At 39.8% G+C, this 22,339-nt stretch overlaps 1 protein-coding gene and 1 pseudogene across 2 annotated transcripts in view; both read left to right on the forward strand.

The window, feature by feature from the left end:
* Nucleotides 1-4,197, forward strand: part of Pdgfd (platelet derived growth factor D) — a 177,683-nt gene extending 173,486 nt beyond the window's left edge. For both annotated transcript variants that reach the window (XM_090319604.1, XM_090319605.1), the window contains exon 7: nt 1,682-4,197. In XM_090319604.1, coding sequence (XP_090175730.1) covers nt 1,682-1,807 — 126 coding nt within the window. In that variant the 3' untranslated portion in view covers nt 1,808-4,197. The remainder of the gene's footprint in view (nt 1-1,681) is intronic.
* Nucleotides 4,198-11,475: 7,278 nt separating this feature from the next.
* Nucleotides 11,476-11,988, forward strand: LOC150045642 (large ribosomal subunit protein eL42-like; annotated as a pseudogene).
* Nucleotides 11,989-22,339: the final 10,351 nt, after the last annotated feature.

A 22,339-nucleotide genomic window follows, 5' to 3' on the forward strand; every position in this document is an offset into this window, starting at 1 on the left:
CCAGTTTGCTTCCTCTGATAAAAAGCTTTTCATTTTTCTTTTAACTTCCCATGCTCCCTCAAGTCAGCCTGGCTTTCTTCCTCCTTTCAACGTTGTGTACCTGAACCTAAGACTATTACATGGTCTGAAAGCTTTGAACATCAGTGCTGTGATCAACCAGTAAAGCAGTCCAATTTCCACTTCGTTCCAATAGTGCTTTCCTGTCTTGTCTGGGAAAAGTGTCTGCCAATTCATTTTTCTCTTCTTATCAGCAAAGCACATATATACTGTGCTCACATTGCTTAATATAAAACACAGGGAAAATCCCTGAACAATCAAACCAGTTACAGGACCTGTTCAGGCTTTTGCTTTCACCTCCAAAGCACATGCTTTTGTTTGCCATCAAATGCAGAAGCAAATCCACTGGGTGCTGATTTTATAGATGCCAGTCACGGAAACTGTTAGGCCTTGATGATGGACTTATTTAAACAAAGCAGATTTATCCCATGCTCAGCTTCTTAGAAATCTTTCTCCTTTCTAAATCTGGTGATGTGCAGGTTGTCTTGTACAATAGTGGCTAATTTATATTTTATATATTTTTTATATTTTATATAGTTCCTAGCAAAGATATAGGTAAGGGATCTACTACCTGTGTAGGGATTTTGTAGCTGCCATGAACAAGGTTATTTGAAATCTCTAAATGTAATACACTATTTATTGCCTTGGTTACTTAGGCCTTCGTTGAACAATACCCTTTAATATTTTCTACAGATAGCCAGCAGAAAAGAATACAGGAGCCAGAAGAATCCAATGTCACTCTGCTCTCAGTACTTTAAATTTAATAAATGGTGTTGAACTACTAATGTTTTTAAATGAAGGATATATTTACTGACCAAAGAAATGATATTGACACAGAGGTCTTATAAGCAAAGATGGTAGGAAGCTTAATCTGTTTTGAATTTCCAAAGATATTATATACTTTCACAAACAAGTAAGAACAGGAATGAATATATTGTCATTTATTTAAGGCCACTCATGACCTCTTCTTTTTCATTTTGTCTTTCTACTGTCCAAAAGCTTCCAGTGAATATCACCTTCAAAGACATATCCACAATCTCTAGAACATTCCTGAAAGGATTTACTTTTGTGGAGAAATTTTTGGAAAGGAAAAGCAAACACACACAATTCTGTTCCAATATATACATCATCTCTTAATGATCATAATAATGAGTCTTCTGGGGACTTTTTTAGAGATGACTATTAAATGATTTAGGATACATAAGAAGAAAACTTAAGTGACTTCAAAATTTCTATTATGTTATGGTGGCACCATTTTAGATAGACAATTGGTGATCCATGCTGGTAGGTATATAGTGCATCTTATGGGGAAAATGGTTGTATATGGTTGTACACAGGGCAAAAATCTTTACTGGGATCCAGTGCTGGCTTCCTACTGATGTAATTGCCTTGTCTAGGAGACAATATGATTTATAAGCCATGCTTTGATCAAAAGAGTAATAATGTGGCACAGCTCTTGGTAAAAATCAAGACTATTGAGAATCAGACCCTTTGAGAAAACCTGCTGAGATACCAAGTCTGTCAGAGGGTTAAGAAAAAGTTACCAGGGAAGGAGTGAGTAGGTATAACCTAGCTGAATTAAATTCCAAGAGTTTTCTAACAGGAATTCTGCTTCTTGTCTTAGGTTTTGAGGTTTGAGCCTGGCCCTTTCAAGAGGAGGGGCAGAGCTAAGAACATGTCTCTGGTGGACATCCAGTTGGATCACCATGAACGATGTGATTGCATCTGCAGCTCAAGACCGCCTCGATAATAGAACACCAACATCCTTACATTAAGCATGAAAGAAACTTCAGTCTAAAGAGGATGCAGTAAAGGACCCTTTTTCTCTCAACAGCTGAAACTTGTTAGTTGCCTGCAATACAATGAAGTACAAGTGGTTGCCAAGGCAACCTAGCTTTGTTAGTGTCATGGCAAGCAGAAAGGTATATTAACTTCTGTATCCAAGAATATAGCATTGCATTTCATGATAGTATATGAGGATATGCAAAATACCTCTATATATCCATGTCTGTGTGTAAATACATCCAATGGTTTGTTTAGTATGTATAACTAGGTACACCAAAGAGTTCAATTATTTACACCTTTGATATTTTGCTAAAATAAGGAATGTGTCAAATACACCAATCATTAGGAATCATTAGGAAATTCAGAAGATAAGTTTATTTTTAAAATTTTCAATCATAAAACACTTTGGATCTTGATCTCTTAGAGAGACTATCTTGCACATAAGAAATCAAAAGATGAGCTTCTCTTATGCATATGCCTTAATTATAAAAAAGAAAAGGAAAAGCATGGTTTCTGGGAAAAAGACAAATACACAGCCATTTTCCCCATAAGATGCACTATGTACCTACCAGCATGGATCACCAATTGTCTATCTAAAATGGTGCCACCATAACATAATAGAAATTTTGAAGTCACTTAAGTTTTCTTCTTATGTATCCTAATTCATTTAATAGTCATCTCTAAAAAAGTCCTCAGAAGACTCATTATTATGATCCTTTAAGAGATGATATATGTATTGGAACAGAATTGTGTGTGTTTGGTTTTTCTTTCCAAAAATTTCTCCACAAAAGCAAATCCTTTCAGGAATGTTCTAGAGATTGTGGATATGTCTTTGAAGGTGATATTCACTAGAAGCTTTTGGACAGTAGAAAGACAAAACAAGAAAGAAGAAGAAAGCATTAAAATAGTAACGTAACTGGAAATTAGATGGGATATTTGGTAGGGTCCATACTTAATAATGGGTTTGAATTCTTCAAACTGTGCTGGTCATTTCATGCATTTTGCCTTTGTGTTCCTGTGTCCTCCATATGTATCCATGAACTTACAATAGCATTTTATATTTGGCAAGTCACAAGAGATTATTTATAGCCTGACAGCTTTTGTGCAGTAATAGATCAAAATTTTAGTGATGTAAAGTCCTTCATCACATACTCACTCACCATCCAGAATTCCTGTTTCTAAAGCAGGTGAACTCATATCAGGGGTCTCTTTTCCAAATATGTAGAGTTTTCAGCTTCTGAGTTAGAAATCCAGGCTGGGCCATGATCTCCCTCTAGAAAATTGTTTGCATTAATGATTGTTACTTAGAGGAAATTTTCCTCTCCGGCTCCTTCATGTCTATCGTAAAGAGACTGACTCCTGTGAAGTAGGAAGTGATTCATCATTCTCCGTAGCAAGAAGCTTAAGAGGAATACGGAAACCAGCAGAGCATTGGGGTTCAGTGGGAACTACATTTCTGCCCTTTCTGGGATTCTACTAACCACAACATGTTTGTTTGCCTGATGTATTCACCTGGGCTGGGAAAATTCTTGATGTTCAGATGTGCAGCCCCAAAACCACTTAAATGACTAGGTTTGATGTTCTCAGATCCAAAGCTAACTTCACTTGAGTAGCATATTGCTTCTCAGCTCTTAGAGATGAGATGTTTGTGCTTAGTGATGTGTACCTTCTAAAGCCTCTCTAAAAGTATCTGGTGTTTTTACTCAGGATGAGTGTTCAAATTAAATACTCCATTGTTTAATTCTCCAGAATGATGGAGCACACTCAGAAATAGCCCAGCAGACGCTAGTAATCAGAAACCACTCTTCCTCTTCCTGGTCACTTGTAAGTTTCCTGTGAAAATATCATTTCCTGAACCACATCATCACTGACTGGTTTGTACAGTTCACACCACGGCTCTAAATATGAAAAAAATAGTGTTCTACCCAACTTTCAATAAGGCTTCCAGACTTCAATGACCAGAGTGGTTCTCAGTTGAAGCCCTCTCTTTATTTTGTATTTATTAGCTGAAAAATAGGCAGACATTATCCACTCACTTTTGCATTCCTTTTCTGGGTGTTTTATTAAAACTTCTCCCTTGGTTATCAGTTATCTATCATACTTCTCACATGTAGCTAATAAATTTGTTTCATTGCCATCAAAGACATAAAAAAGCCATTGTACAAATTTTATTTCAAAACAAACCCTAATAAATCCACATCAGCGCACAGCTCTGGAATAATGTGTTTTTGCAATGCGTCCTTACAGGGAAGAACACTTTCAGAAGTAAAGTTTTTATGTTTTTCGTCATATCAGTAACATGCAGCCTTTTCCTCTCGTAGCTCTTTCTATAACAAATGTAATATGCCGCTTATCTTCATGAAAAATAAATATTGCTTTTGAACAAAATGACTCCATTATTTAATACTCAATTGTGATTGTAAAAGGTGTACAATATTATAAAAGTACTTTCACAAATACTTCCAAGTCTTTGGGGATGCCAAGATCTGATGATTTCTGAGCTTCATTTCCTAAGAGCTGAGAAACTGAACACCTGCTACCAGTGAGGGGACTCCTGCCTCTTCGTTTCTCGGAGGCATGCAGCGATATGGGATGTTTGTGATTTTGTTTCTGCCTTTGACTTCTGCATTTGTATTTTTCCCTGCAGGACTTTGAATGAATTGCATTCACCTCTGATGCTTCCCATGTCACAGTGTTACCATGCTCTCCTTTCTTTTGGATCTGAAATCAACATTAGGCTCATTTCCACTTGCCCTTCCTCCTCCTTCTTCCCTTCAGATTGACACCTCAGGTAATGCTAGGTCAGGGAGACTATGATGGGACCACATCTACTCTGTACCATTTAACTTACCTTTTGTGAATGCGTACAGAACACAAGAGAGGTCTTCTAGCTGCCACAAATGTTGCTGCTGCTTTTAGTTGAATCATTATTATCATCCTACTAGAGATGCTTACGTATCAGAATGACTGTTCTTAATTTACGTGTTGTATTGACATTTGCTCAACTTCTGTTGTTTTTAAAGATCAAGAACAATGACTACTTGAAAGGTTTTGGGGGGAAGTCAAAGGAAGGGGTAGACAAATGAAAGGAAAGGGATTCGCATGCAGTCACAACAGTCCATGCATATCCTTATGAAATTAAGAAAATTGAGGGAAGAGTTTGGGTTGGGAGGGCTGGGGACAAGGATAAAAGGGGGGACATCAATGAAGATGAATTGTGTTCATGAAATGATTTGTTAAATGCTATCTCCTATGTACAACTGCTTAAAATATTTTAATAATATATTTTTAACGGAAGAATATAGTCAATATGGACTTTAAAACTTAGCATAGCACATTGAATAAAAAGGTTAGACATTAATAGAGATTGATTGTAAAGTGTTAAGTGAATTTCTGCCACTTGAACCGAGTTGTTAAGGAAACAGGAGTAGAGTTCTATGCATTCTGTGACAAAAATCAGTTTTGCCAGGAGAAATATTCACTCGTGTGAGTGAATAAGATAGGGGAGAGATGGAATTATTTTGTGCATAATAGGTAATTTTCTAAACTTAGTTTTTTGTGAAAAACATAGTAACTATATATAAACAGAATGTTAGTGCAAATCTATTATGAATTTTACTTCATTTGAGTGTGTATGTATGTATGTGTGTTTGTATGCATGTGTCTAGTTTCACTCTTAGAATAAATCAACATATGTCCAAATGGTTCATATGTTCCTAGGGGCCTCTGGTAGAATATTAAATTAAAATTCATAGATTAGTATTCATGCCTAAAATCCTAGGAAACACATTTTTGTTTGATAGGCCTGGTCAAATATGCTAAAAGATAAAAATATTCTTTTTTCATATATTTTTATTGTAATTAATAGAAGGGCTACATTATATTCACCAAACAGAAGGCGTATTAGTTCACATATATTGATACCCTGTCTCATGTTTTGGTCCCCATTTCCCTCCCTCCCCCCCACACCCCTCATCTTGTTTTCCCCCCTTCCCTATCCTATTTCAAATAACCAAATAAACCTATATATAATATATCAGATGACAAGGTAAAATACTGTAACAATATGAGATAACCAAGGAACAGCAAAAGAGATGAGAGATAACAAAGCATATTAAGGACAATAATCACACCTTATATGGCTTAAGATAAAAATGTTTCTTTTTTTTAATTTTTTTATTGTAATTAGTAAAAGGGTTACATGATATTTGCCAGATAGAAGGTGCATTAATTCACATACATTGATACTTATTCCCTGGTATTGTTGACATTTGCTCATATTCAAGTTAAAGATTCTACTGGCCTTTAAAATTAACATAGCCTATTGGGAAATTGCAAATAAAGTAGACCTCACTGGAGATGTAGCTTACTGCTTAATTTAAGATGTTTTTCTTGCTAGTAAACTTATATTTCTAACTTGTATAAATTAATCAGTATCTTTTAAAAATAAATATCATTTCTATAGAAGAGTTTCCAATCTCTAGAGGATATCATATTTAAGGAGAATGGGGCTTAGTCTATAAAGAAGAAATTTTCACTTTTTACTGAATCATCTGACTTTTTAATTATTTTAAATGTTAGATACTGTCTGTTAGACTTAGTGACAAGAAATCAAATGTCAATGTCATTGTTGGATACAACTTGCCTTTCCACTAACATGTGCATTACAAAGGCTCTTCATGTTTCACAGCCTTGTTCTGGTTGAAATCACATATGCTTTTTCTTCCTTCTAGTCTTGTAGCGTTTTCTGTTTCCCCTGTGGCTGCCACACTCCTCTTTCCCACCAGATCTACCTACCAGTTGGTAAATTTGGGAATCACTTGAGATCAAATGCATACTTTCCTCATCGAGCAACTAATAGGGTACAGAAACATAAATAGAATAGTACTAAATATCTCTACTTACAACCCTTGTTTGTTGTACAAAAGATGAAATAAAATATAGTGTTTGACTTTTGTTGAGAATGCATGTTTCTCTTTTCAGAGCCTTACACATGACTCTGAATGAGTGCAAAGACATTGCTTATTGATTTGTGTAATACCTACTGTAAACATAGGCAAGTTTGCAAATACAGAAGCTGTGGCTCATTGATGAGCTCTGTTTTGACAGATTGGTGGTTCATGGAGATTGTCTTTAAAGTCAGGAGATGAGAGTAAACCAAAAAGATAATAAGGATAGAAAAGAGGCTCAAGGGCAGCTGTTATGAAGAACTCAGTGGATAACATGAAACCAACATGATGGGCAGTGAGATTGCAGAACACTGATTAGGATGGGATTGTGCTGAGTGTCTTGTTTGCCTTTGGGTTACTAGATGCTTTCTCCCTCATCCTCTCCCTGACTCTCGGTCCTAGGAGGCTGATCTTAATGAAAGTAGTTCCTGTTCCCTCCAGTGTCAAATTTGTTTGGCCAATGGAAAGAGCCTGGGTAGATTGGAAAGAGGGTAGTGAGATCAGATCCAAGGCTCCCAAAGGTTAGTATCTATCAAATAGAATCTATCAAATCCATCCATGAAGATAATCACACGGACTGCACAAATCTATCCAAGAAGATAATCACATGGATGCACACAGACTGCAGGGCTCTATCCCCAAGGGTATTGATTCTTCCCTTTCTTAACTTTTTATTATCTTTCAATAGTTGTTCAAAGATGTTTCAATTCAGTCAGTTTATTAGTACAATGCATCCTAAACTGTATCACCTCTTCCATCGTTCCATAGCTCTTACAGACATGTGGTACCATGTAAAGATTACCACAGGATTCAATGTTTTGGAGATCATTGGTAGAATGTTGTGGATAGGGGCTAATTGATACGTTCAATAGGAGATTATTGGTAAATGTATTTTATATTATACACAGTCTCCTAATTATCTAGGCTTCTGTAGAGATCCTAAGAAATATTTAATGAAGTGACTCAGCCACTGGTGGTTCCATTTGAAACCAGATACTCAAGGCACCTATTTTCTTTTCTTCTAATACGAAGTCAACTAGAAATCCTACAACCCAATTTGTTGCTCTAATTCCTAGACTTTAAGATGCAGCTACCCCATCTGTGTTCTGACTCAGTGCTTCTGAGATGTTACCAGGTCATTTGAATTCCTATTTCTTAGACACACTTTGGAAACTGTTGATCTCTAAGAGATTTCTCCTGTCCTACCTTTTCATCCCTACCAGTCCAGGCCCTCTTGACTTTTATCCAGTTTACTACCACATCCTTCCAATCTTCTTCTCCCTCCAGTTTTTATCCTTCCCTCATCCTTCACCTGCAAAACTACCTATAACATTGCTCAAAGATATACATTTGATTAGATCACTTCCTTAACCCACAGAAGGCCTGCAGTCATTAAGACAAACACCACATTATGTAGCTTTTTCCTTTCACCTCTTATCAATTCTTAGTCTTCCTTCAGCTTCAGATAGGCTGAATTATTTCAAGGTCCCTGAATACAATTTTGCTTCAAGCATGGCATTTCTTTTTCTTTGAAAAGTACTTTCTTATGGTATCGATGTTTGTGAAGTAATGCACCTTCTATCTGGTGAATATAATGTAACTCTTCTATTAATTACAATAAAAATATATGAAAAAAGTCATTTCCTCATTTATGAGCTGAGCAGGGGCCTGTGGATTGGACTCCCCCAACATATTCTATAAGCCACTCCATCCAACATCCTACCCCCTGCATCACAAAACAGAGTTATATCTGACTTTAAGGTAGGAAGCTTTCTGGGTGTGTATCCCCAGTATACAGTATCATGCCTAGCTCCCAGGAGAACATTCTCTCAACCTTATTGGTTGAATAATGAATATATTATATCATACAAAGTAAAAAGTTTAGGCTGGGACTGCAGCCTAGTGGTATAATGCTTGCCTAGCAATTCTTCAATGCCACATACATGGGAAGTATGGCTCAAGTGGTAGAGTACTAGCTTTGAGAAAGCTCAAGGATAGTGCCCAGGGCCCAAGTTCAAGCTCCAGAACTGACAAAAATAAAAAGTAGAAAGTTTAGTAATGATTTCAGTAAGTCTTGAAGCACAAACCATTTTCTACTTAACCTGTAATTAACCAGAAAATCCAGTGAACCATCATAATATATTCCCTGATTAATTGATATTTCAGTGAGCTAATAATGTCATTAAAGTGATAAAAATTAAGGAGGTGTGGATAAACCCAGCTTATTACTCTAAACTTTGCAAATCCTCCATAGCAGGCTGTTCAAAATTAATATAGATTTGATACATTCCAGATTCAATTTGACTAAACTCATAAATTCTATGATATAATTTCTTGAGCATTTTTTTCTTTTCATATTTCAAACACTTTGAGATAAATATGATTAGGTTTTACTCTCTGAATCTAATAAGCTAAAAAATTCCTGATACCAAATAATACATCATATTTATATACAAACACACATCAGAATATGTACTGGATATGTATTGTATACTTCAAAAAAATACCAGCCCTATTATAGTCTCTAACAACTTCTAGAAGTTGGATTCTCAGCTACTCTGAGATGCCACTGAATTGGCAGGAATACTTATATTTTCTCTCCTTTGTATAGAAAAAAGATCATTTTTAAAGAGAGATTAATTGATGACTAGGAAGTGAACCAAGAGATAAGGTAGCCTCAGAGGCTCGGGGGACCTGAGGTTCTTCCTGTGTGGCCTCTTCCTTAGCAGCTGCCTTCCTCCTGTCACCACGGTCCATCTTTACTCTCTAGACTTTAAAATTCATAAGGTGAATTAATCACCTGAACATCTCCCAGAACTGGGAGGCAAAGAAGCCAAAGAGCTTATGAAAAATCTTGTGTCAGTGACCCCACGAATAGATCAGAAAATGGGGCTTGAAACATAGGAGTTAATTAATGCAACTTCTATCTGGCAAATATCATGTAACCCTTCTATTCATTACAATAAAAAAATATATGAAAAAAATCAAACCTTAGGAGTCCCAGTGGCTAGACTTTTTAATTTCATTTTGTTTTCTGTTTGGATTTTTTACCTGTGTTTTTTGTTGTTGATAATAGTGATCATGGCACTTGAACTCATGGCCTGAGTGCTATCCCTGAGCTCTTTAGCCCAAGACTAGCGCTCTACTACTTTAAGCCACAGCACCACTTCTGGTTTTCTAGTGGTTAATTGAAGCTGAGTTTCACTGGGATGGAGGGGGAGGGGAAAGGGGAGGGGGAGGGGGATTGGCACTGAAGAGTTGAAGAGTTTAGAGTTCAAGCCCCACAACCAACAAAAATAAAAATAAAAAAGTTTCGTGGGGTGTTTTCTACCTGGTCTGGGTTCTGATCCTCAAATCTCAGCCTTCTGAATATCTAGGATTACAGGACTGAGCCACCAGCACCCAGCTTAACATTTTTTTTTGTCTTTTTTTTGGTTTTGGGGATCAAACCCAGGACATTGCACTTGCTAGGTAATTCCATGTCAACATCCCTCCACCTGTGGGGGATGGAAGGAGAGGGATGGGGTAAGACAGGCGAAGATCTGATTTTATCATCTCTTTGTTAAACTACTTGTGTTCAAGGTCACCCTTAAAAACTGGAAGAACAGCTTAGAAAATGGGAGAAGTGTGCTGAATACTGAAGTTGTTTATCTGTTCAATGAAACATGATTTTAAACCTCTCTCCAGAACCACTAGGCTTATGGAGTATAAAACAATATGTGTGAGTCCTTTAATCATTTTTACTACCTGTTAATGTGATTCATCCCTGTTTCAAACAAGGTCCCTCTTGAAAATCATCCTGTAAACAGAGTTGCGATCCTTTTGTGAGATAGTACTCACTATTTTTAAGGAAAATAAACTAGTTACTTTCAGGAAAGCACAAAGCAAGGTTATCTCTTCAGTTAAAGTGTTTCCTTTAAGAATATAATTTCTGTGTTGCTGTTGAAATATGACTGTGTTTAACTGTCAGTATTTTTACAGCCAGCCAATCTTTTTTTACATTGAACTTAAAATCCTCATGAAAGGCTATTAAATCTTTCCCAAATTCTGAATTTATTTGGTATTACCCCTCATATAGCTAGAACTAATCTTTAATTGATAGAGAGGCAATGATTATGTTCAATTTATTTGAAAAGAATCAGTATCTGAAGGTTCAACACCTAGGATACAAGGAAGTGGATAGCCCAGAGAAAGAGAATCCCATTGTCAGATGTTTCAGAATGCTGTCTGGAAAAGGAATTCACTGGCAAAAAAAAAAGTGAATATGTATACCTTTAAAAAGGAAAAAAAAGTAGATGGCTTATGAAAAACTTAAAAATTAAGGAAAAAGTAGCTCTACTTAATAAAAACTATAAGATATGAAGTAGACATTGTCAATACTATATAATTTTATATGTGGGGGTAGACGTTGCCATATGAAAACTTAAGCTGGTACGGTGGATGGCAATACTGGGGAGACCTCTGAGGAAGGACAGGATGTGTCTGAAGAAATGAAACTTCTCAGCCTTCATTGTCATGAGAAGTATAATTTTTTAACTGTCTTCAACCCTCTCTGTGATATTCCAGCATAGTAGCCTGAACTAAGACATACCCAGCAATTAGCAGAGTTTTGTTGTAGAGCCATGTCAGAAAACTGAGCTGGAGCCTGGCCTCCTTCCTTTGGCGCTGTAGGCTTCCTGTTATCATGGTTAACATTCCCAACCCCCTCCCCCCCCGGACTTTCTGTAAGAAGTGTGGCAAGCACCAGCCGAACAAAGCAACACAGTACAAGAAGGGCAAGGATTCTCTATATGCCCACAGAAAGCATCGTTATGATAGAAAAGAGAGTGGCTATAGCAGTCAGACTAAACCAATTTTCCCGAAGAAAGCTAGGACTTACAAAGCTTATACTCAGGCTTGAATGTGTTGAGCCCAACTGCAGATCTAAGAGAATGTTAGCTATTAAGAGATGCAAACACTTTGAACTGGGTGGAGATAAAAAGAGAAAGGGGAGGGGATCCTGTTCTAAGTTCCAACTTTTATTATGAAGACAGTACCATCATGATGTCTAAGTTCCATCTTTTGTTATGAAGACAATAAAATCGAGGTCAAATTCACTTCAAAAGAAAAAAGAAAAAAACTGAGTTCTAGTAGACAGACAATACCTTAATTTTTAGGTTCTCTGGAAAGCTGTTTTCAATGATTTAAAAAACAACAACAAAGCCCAAATCAAACCAAACAAAAACCCATTTTGGAAGGGTTGGGGAGGAAAAGAAGTAGTGGAGACCATTTCCCAGACCTCCTTTTAAGGACCACAGCCGACAATGACCCTAATCTTAGTAGGAGATTTTAGACATAAGTAGATGCTGGACAAAATAGTGAATCGAAGTGGAAAAGGGGAAGGGGAATAATTCCTTAGCCCCCCCCTGCCGTGGCAGGTAGATATACACAATTTTCAAACAACAAAGAACATGTGTTCCCTTTACTCCACAGAGTAGACTGACCCACCCAGGACTTCCATATAGAGCCTTGTCCTTCAAGGCATCAGGGAAAAGACACAGTGGTGAATACAGTGTATGAATGAGAGTACAAAACATTTAATACAACTCTCACCATGACCCAGCAATAATAGCTACAATGTCTTGAGGAGGAACAGTTCAAATACTTTGTAGCATGAATTCGCTTAGCTCTGTACCAGTTCTTTCACTGTGTTCATTTTAAAGAGGAGAAAAATGAAGAGAGAATAGTTTAGACCCCCACAGCTAAAAAGGTGCAGCAACTGAAACTGAATCTGATTGGGGGACCTGCGCCTTTGAATCTCATGCCACACTATCACTCGAACTTTTGAGAAGACGTTCCTTAGTTGAGGAAGACATACAGTGATTGTAGGACAATAGAATTCACATCCACATTGAAGGCCGTGAAGACACCCAGAGTTTGATCATGTTGTTCTTCTGGTTTGAAGTGAGATTCACACACACAGTGCCTCTCCATAGCTTAAAACATCCCGCTGAATGCCATATCTCATGAAGTCCTCTTGGTCAGCTCTGTCCCCACCTACTAGACAGATCTTTCAATAGTGCTGTCTTAGCACTCCACCCTCAGAGCCCATTCTTTCACATGACCCAGTCCTCTCTGCATCTTCTCCAGCAGGGGACTTTTCTTATCTTTGAGTTCCTAATGTTTAATATACTGTGTGGTAAATAGAACAGGTTCAGTCAACAGAGTTAGGTAAGCAATGAATCAAAGCATGGTCTAGCTTGACACTTGAGTTTCTAAGACTGAATCTCATTAACTGGATATTTTGCGTGTCCATAGAAGAGCATATACTGGCCTGTTTTCTTTTGTCTAATTGAACACTTGAGGACAAAGTTGTTTCAACGAGGAAAACACTCTTTACCATTTCTGGTAAGTCTCCAATCCACATTTGTCACAGGAGTGTAAGTTCTCTGAAGGCAGACTTCTCCATGCGTCTCTTTCCCAGTTACTGCTGTATCATCAGGCTTGGAGCAATGACTAACCCATTTAGTGCCCAAGGCCACTTTATGTGGAATGCAGGGTGAGCACTCAGTCAAAAGTGAAAGACCTGCCTGGTTCTGGGGCCTCACACTGGTAACCCTAGCTACTCTAGGGGCTGAAATTCTGAAATCTGATGATTATGGATCAAAGACAGTTCTGGCAAGGAGACCCGTGCGATTCCTATCTCCAGTTAACCACCAAAAAGCCAAAAGTGGAGCTGTGGTTCCCAGCTGTGTGCCCAGGTCCTGAGTTTAAGCCCCAGGAATGACGTATGTGCACGAGCATGTGTGTACACACACACACACACACACACACACACACACACACACACACACACACCCCTCTTGACTCTATTGCCAGCTTTTCCTAAAACTTCAAGGGAGCCTAACCCATTATGGCCTCAGTTTTCTTCCCTTTAAAATAGCAATCAGAAGACAATGGGGCTTTGGTAATCAAAGCTGTGGACATCCCATGTCCCCAGAGCTATTCATTCATGAGGCAGGCAGCCATGGTAGATGTGATGGTGAGACGTGGCCCTGCTGACCCAGTCCCCCCTCCAGCTGGCAGAGGAGGCAAATGTCAGCCAGGGCACTGGGAGGAGGGAGGAGTTGGCAGCGGAAACTGGCTTCCTGGCCACACAGATGGTGGTGAGTCATTAATGGAGACACCCTAAATTAGGGGATCTGGGAAGTCTCTTGCAGTTAACATCACTGAATCTGTAACATATGCATTTGAAATGAGAGCAAAAAAGTAATTAGAGGCAACTACCATCAAACAATCCAATGCGATTTGGAAGGGTGCTAAGTGAACCACAGCCATAGTTGTGCTTGCTGTAAACTCTTACTATTTCATTTCCAGTCATACCAAGCTTAGGGCCAAGGGGAAAAAAAATCTCTACTTGCCAGCACCTTTCAAGTACAATGTATACAAAGCTGGAAAAGCACAGAGCTCCCTCAGCCTTTTCTTTATTCTACCCCAAACTGCAGAGTTCAGAAGAGCTGAGGCTGGGAAAGCTTGCTGACACTGATATGCAAATGAGAACACCAGACTTCACACTTGACAGCTTCGTGTTCCTGTGAAATGGAAATGTGTTTGCCTTGAAAACCATGTTGAAAGATTGTGAGAGATGTTAAATGTGATGTCACCTCTTTGTATTCCACTCATGTTTTCTCAAGACTCAGGACTTGAAGACCCATAACATGCTGGATCACCAGAATCAAAATGCCAGCAGTCTCCTTCCCAGCGGCTCCGCACTGCAGCTGATCTCCCCGCACCGCATGCAGCAGCAGCCTTGAGCTAGCTGAGCCCTGAGCTCAGGCCATATTATGGCTGCAATTCTCCCCTAGCCTCTCCTGTTTCCAAGATGGGAAATGCACCACAGAAACACAATCACAAGCTAGCATACTTGCAATGAGTGTGCAAAGCCGAAAAGACAGTGGCAAAAGACTGTTGTGTTGGTAGAGAACTACATCTGTGACCTAGACATGATCGAATGGTCATTTGCATATTTACTCTCAGATGCCTTCCGGTGTTCCAGGCGGACACTGTGTGCCCTGCACTGCATAGGGAGAAAACAAAGTCTTCTATTCCCTCAGCCAGGTGCATCATCAGCCTGGTACCAAGGGGACAGGGCAAAACATGACACCATGTGGCCCCATGCAGGCTGGATTCCCGAATGAGATAATAATGACTTAGGCGATTTTGTCATTTTAAAGCTGGTGAAGTCACTGGAGACATTGCCCTTGGGAGGACAGAATGCCCTCAACTCATAGCTGGATGTAGCTGCTGAGAAGAGACCTTCCAGACCAGATGGTAAACGTGGATATTGGGAATCATTTGGAGCCAACAGTGAGCTCCAGGGCTGTGATGGTGCAGTCAGTAGAACAGGTTAGCAGGAACAAGCACAAGGGTACAAGTACAAAATGGTTAGGGTTATCCAAGAGGGAAAGTACACTGCAAGAATATCTGGATCCCATCTGCTCCTGGAATTTCCAGATCATCCCCCCATCTTGGATGACCCCATTAAAGGAAAGTGCATGTCAGCTCTTCCAGAGGGAACATTAGTAATTGTGCTTCCTCCTAATGAGGAAGATGAAGTCAAAACCCTGTACTGCAAATAAAATACATGAATCCTCTCGTGAAATTCTAGCATGCAGTTACGTTGGAAACCTGTGGGTACAGCTCATTTCTTAATTACTCTTCCATTCTACAATTTCTTCTGTGTTCAGTCACCAGAGGGAGTTTCTTTGTTCTTGAATTCCAAAGTTCCTCATTAAAAATCTTAACTAGCTATCTGATATATTGTATATATGTGTATTTAGTTATTTGAAATTGGATAGGGAAGAGAGGGAAATAAGATGGGGGGCGGGGTGGGGGAAGGGAAATGGGGACCAAGACATGAGAAAGGGTATCAGTGTTTGTGAAGTAATGCACCTTCTATCTGGTGAATATAATGTAACCCTTCTATTAATTACAATAAAAATATATGGAAAAAAATCTTAACTAGCTTCCCATGGCATGGGAAAACATGGGTTCAAAGTGTGGTATGGACCTTAGAAATCAGCCCCCAGATCAACCTTTCAAGTTTGATCCTTTGCCATTTATAGTAGAACTATAGAATTCAAATTTGCTCTGTTCCCAGCAGTTTCAATAACTAAGCTAGCGGTACTCACTGGTTCCCATGGAACATGTCCTTCCACTCCTCAATCCATCTGTGCCCTTAGCTCTCCTCTGTCCATCTATGCAGAAGTCTCCCAAGCTCCACCACCAGCCCTCCACATAGTTAAATCGCTGCAGCCCATCTGCTTTCTTTATATTTTATTCATACCAGAGTCAATATGAAGTTTTATTAGACCGTCATCTGACACAGACAATGCTAAGTGCTCACCACAGTGTCTCATTTTTCTTTCTTCTAGACATAGGGGAAGAGCTCTTTATGGCAACATTGGGATGGTGTTCTGGCTTCTACCCAATAGAGTGTGCATGGAAATAAAGAAGCTATTCCCAGCTATAGCTCTGAAGAAAATACTTTGTGGACCTTGTAATCTTTCTGGAGTTTAGGGACTGAGACTTGGTCATCTTTGCATTCTCAAGAATTAGATGTCTAGTACATATCGGGGGTTGTCAGCAAACATTGATTAATTGATGACAATATATACTCAACAAAGATATGTGATGTCGAGTTCATACACTATGACTGAAGATGATCACTGTTGGTAGGGCAAGACACAGAGAATGCAGTCAACCAAGAAATAGAAAAGTGTATCCAAAAGGTCAGTGTAGCCTTTGAAGAAGGCACTAACATATATTGAAAGTCAACATGGCAGTTGTCATCAGGACAAGCCAAGAAACCACAGAATAATTTTATATTGATGGCCAACACTATAATTCCTTATTTGCTTTTGCTTTCAGGACATAGCCTTACCTGTTGTTTAATGGGATCCAGGAGATAACACAGAGATAGTTGGAGAAGGTACTGGGACCCCTATATCAGATAATGGAACTGAGATTAGGTACTTGTTTCAAGCCACACATTAAGTAATGGCAGAATTAGATCAGAGTTGTTCTACTCAGAAGCCCAGGCTAGCTGTCTTTCCCCCAAGGCAATAGGCTGTCTATTGCCATGGTCATCAGATGTGCCAGGTGTATTTCCGTCATTTGTGGTGATTAGTGAGACATTTCTTGAAGAATTAAAAGCAAAGGCCCAAGTGTAGAGGACTTACTGGTAGGGATTTCATAAGAAAAAAATAGGAGAGAATGTGGTTAAGGGGAAGAAGGAAGGGAGGGAGAAAGAGGGAGAGAGGGAACAAAAGAAGGAAAAAGAGAGAGGAAGAGGAAAGGAGAGAGAGACTTACAACATCTCTTGCAGTTACCAATCATTCCCACTCCATACCTGAGTAGGTCAGTATAAACAACCAATGGATATGCACTTTTTAAAATATTATTTAAGCCAGGTGCCTGCCTGGGCTGGAAAGTCCTTGAGACTTTTATCTCCAATTGTCTACCAAAAAAATACAAAGCCAGAAATGGAGCTGTAGCTCAGGTAATAGAGCCCCAGCAATGAGGGGGAAACAAACAAACAAAATCCTCAGGGACAGCCAGCACTCAGGTCATGAATTCATTAATTCAAGCCCCAGGATTGGCACCAGAAAAATAAAAAGATAAAAAGAAAAAATTGAGCAGTGGACACAGAGCAAGACAGAAAATAGTAATTTTTTTTAATTTTTCTATTTTTTATTGTGATTAATAGAAGGGTTACATTATATTCACCAGATAAAAGGTGCATAACTTCACAAACACTGATACTCTTTCTCATGACATATTTCACCTTGTTATCTGATATATTTTATATGTGCTTAATTGGTTATTTGAAATTAGATAGAGAAGGGGGGAAATCAAGATAAGCCGGGGGGGAGAGTGGGAGGGAAATGGGGACCATGTCATGAAAATAGTAATCTTTTCCCAGAATTCCTTTGTGCATGCCAGTCAGGAACAGAGGGCTTTATTCATAGGAGAGCTTTGTCCAGCCTACCAGGCAGAGTAAGCTGAAATGTCTATGAGACTGGATTTGGCCTGTAGAAGAATGCCCTGAACAGCGCTGCCAGGGGCCGAAGGGACAGGTGAGATCATGGGAAAGACAAGTAGACAAGGCTGTGGGTTCCATCTCCATTTTACACAAGGTCTCAGCGATGGGCGTTCCAGGAGGATGAGGATTCTGAACAGTGCCAGGCCCGCGGAGCCTCTGATTGGACGCACCTGCCCATCGTTACTCAGGTGCAGGCAATTCTTGAGATTTGCATCCTATTTGAAAACAGCCAGAGAGGCTCAGTGACCCTTCACAGGTTTCTGGTTCGACACCCCAAGCCAGGGTGTCAGGAGGTCCAAACTTGTGGTCAGAGGAAAGAACTTGGAGCCCAGCTGACTGCGCTCCGGGTTTCCAGCTGCTTTCCTTTAAATGAGCTATTCAGGTGTTGGCACTTCAAATTAGAGTGTTTCCCGCGCCCGCCTCCTCCGCTCAGTCTCCTGTCTTGCTCTTGCTCCTTCAGTCTCACCCCTGCCTGCGAGAGGCCGCACCTAGGTTCTCGCTGCCGGACTCATCTTTCTGCGTGGCAGGAGCTGGGATGGAGACATGCGCTCCTGAACCGTGATCGCGTCCCTGCACAGAGTCGGTGAGTGAGTCTTCAAATGTGTTTTGGGCTGTGGAGGGACATTGCATTTGTGATTCTCCGTGGGCCTAGACCACACTCCACTCCTGTGCAGAGGAGAAAGCTGGGCTCCTAGCACCAGAGTAATGGTCTCTCCGCAAATCCGGGAGGTGGGTCACATAAGAGCCCCAACCAACAGGGCACTTGTCAGTATAAACAAGTTTTTCAATATGAGGGACTCCCCACCTAGGACTTCCCGACCTAGGCAGATGACCAGGCATTACGCCATCACCCAGGTGATAAAAGAAAGAGGGGGTAGCCTGTGAATTGAACAGGCAATATTTGAGAGTCCCCTCCATATCCCCAGTGTGCTCTACTGGAACTCTAGTGTTCCTCAAAACAAGTCAGCCAAGTTGCCTTTGCTGTGGGCACTGCAGCATTTGGCACTGCATGTGACTTTTGGTTGTTTACCCAGGACTGCCTATACTTTCATTTAGTATCCAATGCATTTAGCTTAAAGAAATATTCCAGCAATAGGGGCTGCTGTAAAAACTGCCTATGTCTCCAGATTCTTCCTCATTTTAGTGAGTGAAAGCAGAATTGTAATACTCACGTTAGCTTCTAAATACTAAAATATTACTCTGCCCACTTAATTTATTATGACTTGCAGATTAGAATATTTCTGTATAAAATCAAAGAGAATATACCAGAAAGATAGCTACGTTCATTCACAGAGAGAAATTTTCAAATCCTCTATTTTTTTAAAAAAAAGAAAAAGGGGGGGGGATGGGGGAAACACTTGGGAAAGCAGGAAGAGAGAAGAAATAAGAGAATGCTTCTCAGGGTGAAATTTTAAGCACCTGACATATTATTATGTAATAGTGTCTCTGCAACACAGCTGCTTCTTGTTTTTTGTTGTTTTTTAACTCAGCACCTGGGCAATGTCCTTAAACATTTTTTGCTCAAGGCTAGTGCTCTGCCACTTGAGTCACAGTGCCACTGCTGGCTTTTTCTGAGTACATGGCACCGAGGAATGGAACCCAGGATTTCATGCATGCTAGGTGAGCAATCTACCACTAGTCTACGATCCTGACTCCATCTGCTTCTTTTTAAGCCTTTTCTAGTTCTGTCGTTTAGACCTAAAAGATCCTCTCACCTGCCCCTAAGCTCAGTTTCTTCATAATTTCTGGTTCAGACATAAAGGTTTGGAGCTTATACACCATGTCTTTGTTCAAATTAAGGCCAGGTCTAGTACTGCTTGAGGTTTTCAGTTTTAATCTCTCCAGCTTATGAAGGCCGTGTGAGCTTCTGAGACAAATTGCCCTGACCTACCCCATGTCTACAGAGAAATGGTTCCAAATTCCAAAGAAATGGCTTCCAAGTCAATTTAGGGGAATTCCTGGCTGGTGAATTTGAGATAGCTTTATAGAGGTCAGATAAAAATGTATGTTTATTATTACCTAAATGGAAATTGAAGGGGAAGTTTGTAACATGAACACTGCTCAGCATTTGGCAGTTTAAAGATTCCATGGGCTTTTAATCTATCATCTGAGGGTAATATGCTTTTACCAAGACCAACAAAATAATGGTGCTATTAAAGAGCTTTATCATGCACAATGTTTCCATGAATTCCTCTGTCCTTAGCAAGCACTTTTCTAAGGAGTCTAATTGGATGAGCCTTTAGTTCTTTATCCTGGATTTGAAGGCAGAAAATGAGAACAAATACACCCCTCATCCTGACTACCCAGCAACTCCTGCCTGCTGTGATCAGGAACACAGTGTGAGCAAGGACTGAGAGTCCCCCTCCTCCCTCTCCCCAAGCAGGTGCCTGGAGATGTGGGGGTGGGAAAAGAGGGAGGGACCACAGAGAGGTTTGATTTCTCAACCACCTGGGTGACACACATGAATTGAACCATGAGTATTGGTTGGGACTCACATCATGGTCTATGCTGTGCCCTGGAAAAAAGGAGTAATCAAGTCTTTGAGCCACTTGTAATGTAGAACAAGCCCACCATTCCAGACACCAATCAGCCCTCTCATTTGGCTAGATCCTGGCTAATGGCTTACCTGGCTGTCATCCTTTGAGAATTTTCTGAGTGAGATGATGCTAGTTATTTTAATTTACTTTATAAAACAAAATGTTCCACACTCAAGCCAATGACTTCATCTGGTTATCAATTACAAAACAAAACAGGAGAAACTTGATGGGTGGGGGGAGTGGAAGTTGTGTATTTTTCCAGCATAGCCTAAGGAATGTTCTGCATACTTTCTGTCCTACGTGCTTGCTTTGTGTCTGCACCTTTATGTAAAATATAACTGCTCTGGCTGGTGTGAGGACTGGATTTATAAGCCAAATCTCAATCAGGACATTTCCTAATTGAGTTATCAGGAAACATACAGAAAACATGCCCTCTTTGTTTGGTTCTTACTGCTGTGTTGTCTTGTCACATTTCACTATAGTTTAGAATTGTTTTTGGCTTTGCACACATATGCAACCCTTATGCTTGAAACAACAGAGATTTGAACAGCCAGATGAGGAGGCAGAGTGGGGTCTCTTAAGTAAGAGATAGAATCAGGGTTGCTTGAAACAGTGAGGTTGTAGTAGAAAATCAAAGTGTGAAAGAGCTTAGCAAAGCATGACTGAGACTTAGAACTTGACAATTGAGCTTAATCTTAGCAATGAGTCAGACAAGTAGAAATGTGATGCTAAAATGAGCAATGTGCACATCACAGAACTTAGAGATGAAGAGTGAAATGACAGGAATGCTGTGCAACCAGGTGACACATCTCTGTGAAGCACAGCTCATATGACAGTGAACACACAAAAGGTTATGAGGAATTCATAATCTGGTAAAAAAAAAAAACATCTATTGGCTTCCATACTTCCCGGTTTGTGAACCAGACAGTCTGAAACAAAGAGCTAAACCATGCATTAAAGCATCACGGAGAGATGTGAATAAGAGAGAGATTGTATACCAGATGCTGTGTACATGTGAGGTAAAGAGGATATAAACTAAGAAGGCGGTTTTTATAGAAGGAAAAGGAGCAATGTCAAGATGCATTAGGTTTGGGAAAGAGAATGCCAAGAGACTGGATATACATGAGCCCTCATGATAGTCTGTGAAATACATGCCTTCACAGAAAGAGCAAAGTCATAAGAATACAAAATGCATCATTTAGGGAATCACTAGTCCACACTGTCTCAGCAAGCATGGAGTTTTCCAGACAGATGTTTTATGGGCAGTGCAGTTTGGTGGGCAAGACGTGCCCTAGAAAGGCTCCAAGGTGAGAGCCCATCTGTGTGCTCTGTATCCAGCTACGTGTGTAGATAGTAGAGGCTCCCATAGTGCTGAGTAAGAAAAAGTCACTGGGAATTGAGAGAACCATGAAAAAAGAAAACTCTTAAGAGAAAGGCGGGGCTAAGCTTGGCTTTACAGAATGAGTTTACAGAATAGGACACCACTGGGAAATTATTTCCAGAACTGCAGGATGATAAGAAAACAATGCTAGAGAAGTAGCGAAATGCATGAAACATGACAAGGTCCTGGGAGTGTGTAGATCAGCTTCCCAGCTGGAAAGCATCTTTACTGGGAGGAGAGGGATACAGCTGTTCATGTTACTTCATGTTCTGGGTTCAAGGTTTTTGGCTTCTAGAACCTCAAACATCCAAGTCTGATCTCCTGACAGTGCTATAGTTGGAAATTGGATCTGTATGGCAGTTTGTTACTGTGATATGAGATCAGGAGATTGAGCTGTGATCTGATAGAATCAGTGTCCGAGTAAAGAGGAACACAGAGCTAGTCTCTCTGTGTGCAAGCATTGAGGAAGAAAGAGGAAAGCCCTCACCAAATCACCCTGCTTCCCCCCCCCCCACTATGAAGAGATGAAGTTCCCTTGGTTAAGACA

The sequence above is a fragment of the Megascapheus bottae genome, chromosome 27, assembly GCF_031878675.1.
Source record: "Megascapheus bottae isolate mThoBot1 chromosome 27, mThoBot2.hap1, whole genome shotgun sequence".
Taxonomy (NCBI): domain Eukaryota; kingdom Metazoa; phylum Chordata; class Mammalia; order Rodentia; family Geomyidae; genus Megascapheus; species Megascapheus bottae.